The sequence below is a fragment of the Nerophis lumbriciformis genome, linkage group LG06 (assembly GCF_033978685.3).
Source record: "Nerophis lumbriciformis linkage group LG06, RoL_Nlum_v2.1, whole genome shotgun sequence".
NCBI lineage: Eukaryota > Metazoa > Chordata > Actinopteri > Syngnathiformes > Syngnathidae > Nerophis > Nerophis lumbriciformis.
In genome coordinates, this window is record NC_084553.2 from 310001 (window position 1) to 322366 (window position 12366).

The following is a 12366-nucleotide window of genomic DNA, read 5'->3' on the forward strand; positions in this document are numbered from 1 at the left end:
ATAATAATAATAATAATTATTATTATTATTATTATTATTATTAAAACATGCAAGTTGTAGTACAATAATAATAATACTATTTATTATTATTAAAACATGCAGGTTGTAGTACAATAATAATAATAATTATTATTAAAACATGCAAGTTGTAGTACAATAATAATAATACTATTTATTATTATTAAAACATGCAGGTTGTAGTACAATAATAATAATAATTATTATTATTAAAACATGCAGGTTGTAGTAAAATAATGGCCAGACTACAATTTGGACACCCCTTATTTAGCAGCTTTGCTTGTTTACCTTCTCATCATCCTCGTCTTCATCGCCCACGTCCATGTTGGCCTGACATGAAGACAACACAATCGTGAGAGTGAAAGTCAAACATAGAATGCTTTTGTTGCAGTACACATCCACCATGTCTGTCTGCAACAAAACTAACTCCTACATGGCATCAGTAACGCCGAAGGAGGCGGAGGCAACAAAACAAACCCATGAGTGGCATCTGTAAAGCGGAAGGATGTGGAGGCAACAAAACAAACTCGCACATGGCATCTGCAAAGCTGAAGAAGGCGAAGGAAACAAAACAAACTCCTACATGGTATCTGTAAAGCTGAATGAGGCGGAGGCAACAAAACAAACTCCTACATGGCATCTGCAAAGCTGAAGGAGGCGGAGGCAACAAAACAAACACCTACATGGCATCTGTAAAGCTGAAGGAGGCAGAGGCAACAAAACAAACTCGTACATGGCATCTGTAAAACTGAAGGATGCGGAGGCAACAAAACAAACTCGCACATGGCATCTGCAAAGCTGAAGAAGGCGAAGGAAACAAAACAAACTCCTACATGGCATCAGTAAAGCCGAAGGAGGCGGAGGCAACAAAACAAACTCGCACATGGCATCTGCATAGCTGAAGAAGGCGGAGGAAACAAAACAAACTCCTACATGGCATCTGTAAAGCTGAAGGAGGCGGAGGCAACAAAACAAACTCGTACATGGCATCTGTAAAACTGAAGGTTGTGGAGGCAACAAAACAAACTCATTAAGTGGCATCTGTAAAGCTGAAGGAGGCGGAGGCAACAAGAAGGAGACGGAGGCAACAAAACAAACTCGCACATGGCATCTGCAAAGCTGAAGAAGGCGAAGGAAACAAAACAAACTCCTACATGGCATCAGTAAAGCCGAAGGAGGCGGAGGAAACAAAACAAAGTCCTACATGGCATCTGCAAAGCTGAAGGTTGTGGAGGCAACAAAACAAACTCATTAAGTGGCATCTGTAAAGCTGAAGGAGGCGGAGGCAACAAAACAAACTCATTAAGTGGCATCTGTAAAGCTGAAGGAGGCGGAGGCAACAAAACAAACTTGTACATGGCATCTGTAAAGCTGAAGGAGGTGGAGGCAACAAAACAAACTCATTAAGTGGCACCTGTAAAGCTGAAGGAGGCGGAGGCAACAAAACAAACTCATTAAGTGGCATCTGTAAAGCTGAAGGAGGCGGAGGCAACAAAACAAACTTGTACATGGCATCTGTAAAGCTGAAGGAGGTGGAGGCAACAAAACAAACTCATTAAGTGGCACCTGTAAAGCTGAAGGAGGCGGAGGCAACAAAACAAACTCATTAAGTGGCATCTGTAAAGCTGAAGGAGGCGGAGGCAACAAAACAAACTCGTACATGGCATCTGTAAAGCTGAAGGATGTGAAGGCAACAAAACAAACTCATTAAGTGGCATCTGTAAACCTGAAAGAGGCGGAGGCAACAAAACAGACTTATTAAGTGGCATCTGTAAAGCTGAAGGAGGCGGAGGCAACAAAACAAACTCATTAAGTGGCATCTGCTGTTGAGTAACAGCGTGTTGCCATGGTAACAAAGCATGAAGATTGGAGGGGAAGCAGAACTCACCAGGTCCTGACTGAGGCGCCCGGAGCGGACCTGGAAGTAGTTCCAGGAGACGAGCAGGACCAGGATGAGGGGCAGCATGTAGAACTCCCAGTGCCACACCGTCACCAGGAACACCTGCACCCAGCAAAATCACCCTTCTTTCAAATGAAAGAATCCTCCACCCACAGAAACAAAGACGATGGGTGCCTGACAAGAGGGTTCACTCTGTTCATTTCAATCCGCTATAGACAGCTCAACAAATTACGAGCACATTTGGATGGAACTTTCAGGAAATGTCCCAACTGTGAAGAGGAAGAAGTGTTGACATTTTGATCTTTTATAAGGATGCTGTAGGGAGAGTGTTTTTTTATTTGAAAATGTGCTCTAGGGCAGGGGTCCCCCAACCTTTTTCCCACCAGGGACCGCTTTCATGTATGCATTATCTTCACGTGTGGCAGATAAAAACACCAAAAAATTAGCATGATAAATCAACTCACTATAACGCTGTAATAATGGTATTAAACTTCTTTGCAAAAAGATGGTCGCCGGCACGTTGATGGCATATACTATATACCAGTGTTTCTTAACCATAGGGCCGGGGCTCAGTGTTGGGCCGCGAGCGCCCCCTAGAATGTAATATATGTGTATTTTCAGCTCTGGTCCGCATAGGCCACAGAGGTACTTAGTTGCAATACACTTCTCTACCACTTGTGGCAGTAATGACAATATAAAACAACCAGAGTGAAATTCACAGAGAAATTTCTTAAGCGCAAAAATTATGACTAAAGTGGTATTTTCTTTTGCACTTTAATTGTATTGACAGTTCAGTAAAAAAAAACATATTTATTATTAATTTAGTTTATTTATTATAACTTTATTTTAATATTTTTTTCTATGTTTTATTTTACTTTATTTTATATTATTATTTTAATTGTTCTATTTTATTTTACTTTTTGTATTTTTTTCTATTTTATTTTTGTCTATTTTTAAATGATTTAATTTAATTGTACTTTATTTTAGTATTATTTTTGTCATTTTGTTTTACTTAACTTCATTTTAATATTGTTTTATTTTACTTCATTTTATATTATTTTAATTTTTTTATATTATTTTACTTCATTTGTATTTTTTTTCTATTCTATTTTTGTGTATTTTTAAATTATTGTATTTATTTCATTTCATGTTATTGTACTTTATTTTATTATCATTTTTGTTAAAATTTTACTTAACTTTGTTTTAATATTTGTTGATGGCATATACTATATACCAGTGTTTCTTAACCATAGGGCCGCGAGCGCCCCCTAGAATGTAATATATGTGTATTTTCAGCTCTGGTCCGCATAGGCCACAGAGGTACTTAGTTGCAATACACTTCTCTACCACTTGTGGCAGTAATGACAATATAAAACAACCAGAGTGAAATTCACAGAGAAATTTCTTAAGCGCAAAAATTATGACTAAAGTGGTATTTTCTTTTGCACTTTAATTGTATTGACAGTTCAGTTAAAAAAACATATCTATTATTAATTTAGTTTATTTATTATAACTTTTTTTAAATATTTTTTTCTATGTTTTATTTTACTTTATTTTATATTATTATTTTAATTGTTCCATTTTATTTTACTTTTTGTATTTTTGTCTATTTTTAAACGATTTAATTTAATTGTACCTTATTTTAGTATTATTTTTGTCATTTTGTTTTACTTAACTTTATTTTAATATTGTTTTATTTTACTTCATTTTATATTATTTTATTTTTTATATTATTTTACTTCATTTGCATTTTTTTCTATTCTATTTTTGTGTATTTTTTAAATTATTGTATTTATTTAATTTCATGTTATTGTACTTTATTTTATTATTATTTTACTTAACTTTGTTTTAATATTTGTTTCTGTGTTTTATTTTACTGTATTTTATTTATTTTAGCAGAACATAATGTATATTGTATGTAGATTTATTTTGTCTAATCAGCCTGACCTAAGCCTAAGGTTTATTTGTGAAATTAGTCATTTAATCTTTGTGATTGACACATGCTTTTATATCATTTTACAAGGTAGGGAACTGTAAATAGGTCAGCTATTTTATTTTATTTAATATGATCAAAATCAAGAGCAAGATGACTAATTCAGTGTTAATATTGGAGTGGGCCCCGGGTCCCTGTGTAGTGTAGGGTCCTGAGGTCAAACAGGTTAAGAAGCCCGGTGCAGCCCGGTAGCAAATGTGTCACGGACCGGTGGTTGGGGACCACTGCTTTAGGGTACTAATAAAGTACTGTGGAGAAGATCTGAAGGGGGATTATGGAGAATGCATATTTGTTTAAGAGTTATTTCTCTATTCATAGCCATGTTTGTATAATATAGTACTTTTCCTTTGTATATTCTACCAGTTTCTCTTTGTCCTCAGATGCCTGTTTAGTGTCTGAATGTGAAATACAACCCCCACTCTTTTCCTATCAGTGTTGCGAGGGGGAGCTTTCTTTGTGTGCAAGGCTTTTCCGTTTGAGTGTTAGATCCACTAGAGTAGCCGGTATGAATGTATTGGTTAAGCCGATCTCTTTAGTAAAACTTGATAATATTCCTATTCTGTCTTGGTGGTCCTTCTTACTCAGCATATATGTCATCGAAAGAACTTGGGATTGACCAGTAACTTAGATTCCCTGGGAGGAAGAGCTGGTCAGACGCAACAGTACCAATGAATTTAAATCGGTACTATACTGCCTTGGAAAAATACCAGTATGTTTTCTCAAGGGCATGCTGCTGTGCGGTGGCGATGTACAGAGTGGCAAATATTAGCCCACTTAAAACCGCCCGTGTAGCGCAGACTCACACAATATTAAATATAGACTTTCGAAATGCATTCTCCTTAAAGGTGCACTTTTTCATTCCCAACCCTTCTGTGAAACAACATCACTTATAGTGGTGGTCAAAAGTGTACATCCACTTGTAAAGAACATCATGTCATGGCTGTCTTGACTTTACAATCATTTCCACAACTCTTATTTTTTTGTGATGTAGTGATTGGAGCACACACTTGTTGGTCTCAAAAAACATTCATGAAGTTTGCTTCTTTTATGAATTTATTATGGCTCTACTGAAAATGTGAGGGTCAAAAGTATACATACAGCAATGTTAATATTTGCTTACATGTACATAAGCAAATATTAACATTGCTGTATGTATATTGTGGAGAATGCATATATGTTTAAGAGTTCTTTCTGTATTCATAGTCATGTTTAAAACAGCTAGTGTTTTTCCATTTGTACTCTTTCTATTTTTTTATCTTATGTCCGCAAGTAAACTATGTGTGTTACCTTGAAGGCTTGCACTGTAGGAGATGGAATACTCCCTTTTGTCTTATATGTGGTAGAACAAAGAGGCTGTGTTCCTTTCCGGACAGGTGGGGGATTTCTTCGAGCTGCAAGAAGTTGGCTCTTCCGTTTGAGTGTTAGAACAACTTAGGAAGCCGGTATGAATGTATTGGTCGAGGTGGCTCTCCTGAAATTTCAGTAAAACTTGATAATATTCCAATTCTGTCTTGGAGATCCTTCTTACTCAGCATATATGTCATCGAAAGAACTTGGGATTGACCAGCAACTTAGATTCCCTGGGAGGAAGAGCTGGTCGACGCAACAATACTTTTGACCCAGCACATTTGCTCACATTTTCAGTAGAGCCATAATAAATTCATTAAAGAAGCAAACTTCATGAATGTTTTTTGTGACCAACAAGTATGTGCTCCAATCACTACATCACAACAAAATAAGAGTTGTAAACTCAAGACAGCCATGACAGGATGTTCTTTACAGGTGTATGTAACTTTTGACCAGGACTGTATGTGTACTTCAGAGAGCGTGGATTAGCGTGTCCTGTCCTCCTCCGCACATTCACAACATTCTCTGCAACATGGCGGACATCCTGATCTCCCCTAATTGGACGAGCGTGTGCGAGGACAGGAAAAACAGGAGACGTGGTCACCGCTGGGACTCCCCTCTTCCCAGCTGAGGCTTAACCCCCCCAGCACCCGCGCCGACGCCACCCGCCTGTCCTGGCGCCGCAGCGATTAAGACCCTCGCCGCCACACTCCAGGCCGGGGGGTGGAGGGCGGGGTTTGATGGCGTTTTTGAGGAGCGACTCACCAGGAAGGCCAGCAGGCTCCTCTGCACGCTCTCCCACTGGAAGCAGCTCTTGACGTACTGCAGCGTGGACGTGATGGCGCGGCTTAGCGCTTGCACACGCAGGACGTTCCTGGCCAGAGCCTGCCAGACAGGATGGAGGACACATTAGCACAAACACCATCTTCTCCCTAAAGGTTACATGACACTTTTAGGGAAGACCACAAAAACATGGACTTCCTTTTTTATTTGTCATTTTATTTGACTTTAATCTTTTTTCCCATGTTTTATTTTACTTTACAAATAGGAAAAAAAAGTAATAATTTTATTTTACTTTAATTTATTATTGTTTCTATTTTTTTAATCTAATGTATTATCCTTTTTTATTGAACTTTATTTGATGTTATTCTACTATTTTTTCTATTTTTCATTTTATTTTGCTATTTTTTTATTTATGTTACTGTATTTGATTTAATTTTTTCAATTTTGTATTTTATTTTACTTTGTTTTACCTAATTTTACTTTAGTCTTTTATTATCATTTTTAATTTATCGTACTTATTTCATTTCATGTTATTGTACTTTATTTTAGTATTATTTTTTGTCATTTTGCTTTACATAACTGTATTTTAATATTGTGTTCTATGTTTTATTTTGCTTTAATTTATATTTTAATTGTTTTATTTTATTTGACTTTATTTGTTCTTTTTTCTATTTTATTCTTGTCTATTTTTAAATTAATTTAAATATACTTTATTTTATTATTATTTTTGTCATTTTATTTTACTTAACTTTTTAAAATGTTTTTTTCAATGATTTCTTTTACTTTATTTTATATTATTTTAATGTTTTTATTTTATTTTACTTCATTTGTATTGTTTTCTATTTTATTTTTGTCTATTTTTAAATGATTTACTTTATTTCATTTCATTTTATTGTACTTTATTTTATTAATATTTTTGTAAATATTTTACTTAACTTTGTTTTAATATTTTTTCTGTGTTTTATTTTACTGTATTTTATATATTTTTTCATTTTATTTTACTTTATTTGTGTTTTTTTCCATTTTATTTTATTTTTGTCAATTATTAAATTATAAAATTTATTTCATTTCATTTTATTGTTCTTAATTGTATTATTTTTGAATGTATCTTTGCAAAGACAACAAATATTCCTGAGTGTAGTAAATCACACATGCTATTTTACGTTATTATTGCAAATAATATTTGTGCTATAAACATTTTCCTTTGTGCTGTTACAATTTTGAAGTTATTCTGAATATCCCTTGGTCAAAATCTCCCCAAACGTGTCTTATTTGTTTGTGCTGACGTCTTGTTTTGCTTGGCTTAATAATAAAAATAATAATAGTAATAATAATAATAATAAAAATAATAATAGGACTGTGTAACTGCATAATAGTGTGTCAAAAAGTTATTCCTCTACAAAAATATTAACGTTCAGTTTTACACGAAACAGCGTTTATTGATGTTGTCATTTTTCACAATAATTAATTAGTGTCATTTTGTTTATTTACATTTAAAAAACTTTTGTATTTTTATTTTATTACATTTTTATAATTTACTTTTATTTAATTATATTATTAATTATCAGTCTGAAAAGTTCATCTTTTTCTCATTACTTTAAGTTTAGTTTTTGTTCTTAAATTGTAACAGTTTTTTCAACAATATGTTGCAGTCTACTCCTGTTATATAATAATAATAATAATAATAATAATAACAATAATAATAATAGTAAAAAAGTTATTCCTCTACAAAAATATTAATGTTCAGTTTTACACGAAACAGCGTTTATTGATGTTGTCATTTTTCACAATAATTAATTAGTGTCATTTTGTTTATTTACATTTAAAAAACTTTTGTATTTTTATTTTATTACATTTTTATAATTTACTTTTATTTAATTATATTATTAATTATCAGTCTGAAAAGTTCATCTTTTTCTCATTACTTTAAGTTTAGTTTTTGTTCTTAAATTGTAACAGTTTTTTCAACAATATGTTGCAGTCTACTCCTGTTATATAATAATAATAATAATAATAATAATAACAATAATAATAATAGTAAAAAAGTTATTCCTCTACAAAAATATTAATGTTCAGTTTTACACGAAACAGCGTTTATTGATGTTGTCATTTTTCACAATAATTAATTAGTGTTATTTTGTTTATTTACATTTAAAAAACTTTTGTATTTTTATTTTATGACATTTTTTTATTTACTTTTATTTAATTATATTATTAATTATCAGTCTGAAAAGTTCATCTTTTTCTCATTACTTTAAGTATAGTTTTTGTTCTTAAATTTTTACAGTTGTTTTTTCAACATTATGTTGCAGTCTACTCCTGTTATATAATAATAATAATAATAATAATAATAATAATAATAATAATAATAACAATAATAATAATAGTAAAAAAGTTATTCCTCTACAAAAATATTAATGTTCAGTTTTACACAAAACAGCGTTTATTGATGTTGTCATTTTTCACATTAATTAATTAGTGTTATTTTGTTTATTTACATTTAAAAAACGTTTGTATTTTTCTTTTATTACATTTGTATTTACTTTTATTTAATTACATTATTAATTATCAGTCTGAAAATGTCATCTTTTTCTCATTACTTTAAGTATAGTTTTTGTTCTTAGATTTTTACAGTTGTTTTTTCAACAGTGTGTTCCAGTCTACTCCTGTTGTATAATAATAATAATAATAATAATAATAATGATAATATAATAATAATACAACTGTGTAACTGCATAATAGTGTGTCAAAAAGTTATTCCTCTACAAAAATATTAATGTTCAGTTTTACACGAAACAGCGTTTATTGATGTTGTCATTTTTCACAATAATTAATTAGTGTTATTTTGTTTATTTACATGTAAAAAAACTTTTGTATTTTTATTTTATTACATTTTTTTATTTACTTTTATTTAATTATATTATTAATTATCAGTCTGAAAAGTTCATCTTTTTCTCATTACTTTAAGTTTTGTTTTTGTTCTTAAATTTTTAGTTGTTTTTATTTGTTTTATTATGTTGCAGTCTACTCCTGTTATATAATAATAATAATAACAATAATAATGATAATAATAGGAAAAAAGTTATTCCTCTACATAAATATTAATGTTCAGTTTTACACGAAACAGCGTTTATTGATGTTGTCATTTTTCACAATAATTAATTAGTGTTATTTTGTTTATTTACATTTAAAAAACTTTTGTATTTTTATTTTATTACATTTTTAAATGTAGTTTTATTTAATTATATTATCAATTATCAGTCTGAAAAGTTCATCTTTTTCTCATTACTTTAAGTTTAGTTTTTGTTGTTAAATTTTTACAGTTGTTTTTTCAACATTATGTTGCAGTCGACTTCTGTTATATAATAATAATAATAATAGTAATAATAATAATAAAACTGTCTAACTGCATAACAGTGTGTCAAAAAGTTATTCCTCTACAAAAATATTAATGTTCAGTTTTACACGAAACAGCGTTTATTGATGTTGTCATTTTTCACAATAATTAATTAGTATTATTTTTGTTTATTTACATTTGAAAAACTTTTGTATTTTTATTTTAATACATTTTTTTATTTACTTTTATTTAATTATATTATTAATTATCAATCTGAAAATGTCATCTTTTTCTCATTACTTTAAGTATAGTTTTTGTTCTTAAATTTTTACAGTTGTTTTTTCAACAGTATGTTGCAGTCTACTCCTGTTGTATAATAATAATAATAATAATAATAATAATACAACTGTGTAACTGCATAATAGTGTGTCAAAAAGTTATTCCTCTACAAAAATATTAATGTTCAGTTTTACACGAAACAGCGTTTATTGATGTTGTCATTTTTCACAATAATTAATTAGTGTTATTTTGTTTATTTACATGTAAAAAACTTTTGTATTTTTATTTTATTACATTTTTTTATTTACTTTTATTTAATTATATTATTAATTATCAGTCTGAAAAGTTCATCTTTTTCTCATTACTTTAAGTTTAGTTTTTGTTCTTAAATTTTAACAGTTTTTTCAACAATATGTTGCAGTCTACTCCTGTTATATAATAATAATAATAATAATAATAACAACAATAATAATAATAGGAAAAAAGTTATTCCTCTACAAAAATATTAATGTTCAGTTTTACACGAAACAGCGTTTATTGATGTTGTCATTTTTCACAATAATTAATTAGTGTTATTTTGTTTATTTACATTTAAATAACTTTTGTATTTTTATTTTATTAAATTTTTATTTACTTTTATTTAATTAAATTATCAATTATCAGTCTGAAAAGTTCATCTTTTTCTCATTACTTTAAGTTTAGTTTTTGTTCTTAAATTTTTACAGTTGTTTTTTTCAACATTATGTTGCAGTCGACTTCTGTTATATAATAATAATAATAATAATAATAAAACTGTCTAACTGCATAACAGTGTGTCAAAAAGTTATTCCTCTACAAAAATATTAATGTTCAGTTTTACACGAAACAGCGTTTATTGATGTTGTCATTTTTCACAATAATGAGGGTTATTTTGTTTATTTACATTAAAAAAAAAAATTGTATTTTTATTTTATTACATTTTTTTATTTACTTTTATTTAATTATATTATCAATTATCAGTCTGAAAAGTTCATCTTTTTCTCATTACTTTAAGTTTAGTTTTTGTTCTTAAATTTTAACAGTTTTTTCAACATTATGTTGCAGTCTACTCCTGTTATATAATAATAAAAATAATAATAATAATAACAATAATAATAATAATAGGAAAAAAGTTATTCCTCTACAAAAATAATGTTCAGTTATACATGAAACAGCGTTTATTGATGTTGTCATTTTTCACATTAATTAATTAGTGTTATTTTGTTTATTTACATTTAAATAACTTTTGTATCTTTATTTTATTAAATTTTTATTTACTTTTATTTAATTATATTATCAATTATCAGTCAGAAAAGTTCATCTTTTTCTCATTACTTTAAGTTTAGTTTTTGTTCTTAAATTTTTACAGTTGTTTTTTCAACATTATGTTGCAGTCAACTTCTGTTATATAATAATAATAATAATAATAATAATAATAATAACAAAACTGTCTAACTGCATAACAGTGTGTCAAAAAGTTATTCCTCTACAAAAATATTAATGTTCAGTTTTACACGAAACAGCGTTTATTGATGTTGTCATTTTTCACAATAATTAGTGTTATTTTGTTTATTTACATTAAAAAAAAAATTGTATTTTTATTTTATTACATTTTTTAATTTCGTTTTATTTAATTATATTATTAATTATCAGTCTGAAAAGTTCATCTTTTTCTCATTACTTTAAGTTTAGTTTTTGTTCTTAAATTTTAACAGTTTTTTCAACAATATGTTGCAGTCTACTCCTGTTATATAATAATAATTATAATAATAGTAATAATAATAATAATAATAATAACAATAATAATAATAATAATAGGAAAAAAGTTATTCCTCTACAAAAATATTAATGTTCAGTTATACATGAAACAGCGTTTATTGATATTGTCATTTTTCACATTAATTAATTAGTGTTATTTTGTTTATTTACATTTAAATAACTTTTGTATTTTTATTTTATTACATTTTTATTTACTTCTATTTAATTATATTATCAATTATCAGTCTGAAAAGTTCATCTTTTTCTCATTACTTTAAGTTTAGTTTTTGTTCTTACATTTTTACAGTTGTTTTTTCAACATTATGTTGCAGTCGACTTCTGTTATATAATAATAATAATAATAATAATAATAATAAAACTGTCTAACTGCATAACAGTGTGTCAAAAAGTTATTCCTCTACAAAAATATTAATGTTCAGTTTTACACGAAACAGCGTTTATTGATGTTGTCATTTTTCACATTAATTAATTAGAGTTATTTTGTTTATTTACATTTAAATAACTTTTGTATTTTTATTTTATTAAATTTTTATTTACTTTTATTTAATTATATTATCAATTATCAGTCTGAAAAGTTCATCTTTTTCTCATTACTTCAAGTTTAGTTTTTGTTCTTAAATTTTTACAGTTGTTTTTTCAACATTATGTTGCAGTCGACTCCTGTTATATAATAATAATAATAATAATAATAATAACAATAATAATAAAAGGAAAAAAGTTAGTCCTCTACAAAAATATTACTGTTCAGTTATACACGAAACAGCGTTTATAGATATTGTCATTTTTCACATTAATTAATTAGTGTTATTTTGTTTATTTACATTTAAAAAACTTTTGTATTTTTATTTTATTACATTTTTTTATTTACTTTTATTTAATTATATTATCAATTATCAGTCTGAAAAGTTCATC

At 28.6% G+C, this 12366-nt stretch overlaps 1 protein-coding gene across 3 annotated transcripts in view; it reads right to left on the reverse strand.

Annotated features, from left to right (window-relative positions):
• The window catches only part of LOC133608399 (multiple C2 and transmembrane domain-containing protein 2-like), a 130762-nt gene that overhangs the window by 8573 nt on the left and 109823 nt on the right, over nucleotides 1-12366 (reverse strand). For all 3 annotated transcript variants that reach the window (XM_061963606.2, XM_061963607.2, XM_061963605.2), the window contains 3 exons: nucleotides 6024-6143; nucleotides 1907-2020; nucleotides 307-348 (listed from right to left, as the gene is read on the reverse strand). In XM_061963606.2, the coding sequence (XP_061819590.1) occupies nucleotides 307-348; nucleotides 1907-2020; nucleotides 6024-6143 (276 nt within the window). The remainder of the gene's footprint in view (nucleotides 1-306; nucleotides 349-1906; nucleotides 2021-6023; nucleotides 6144-12366) is intronic.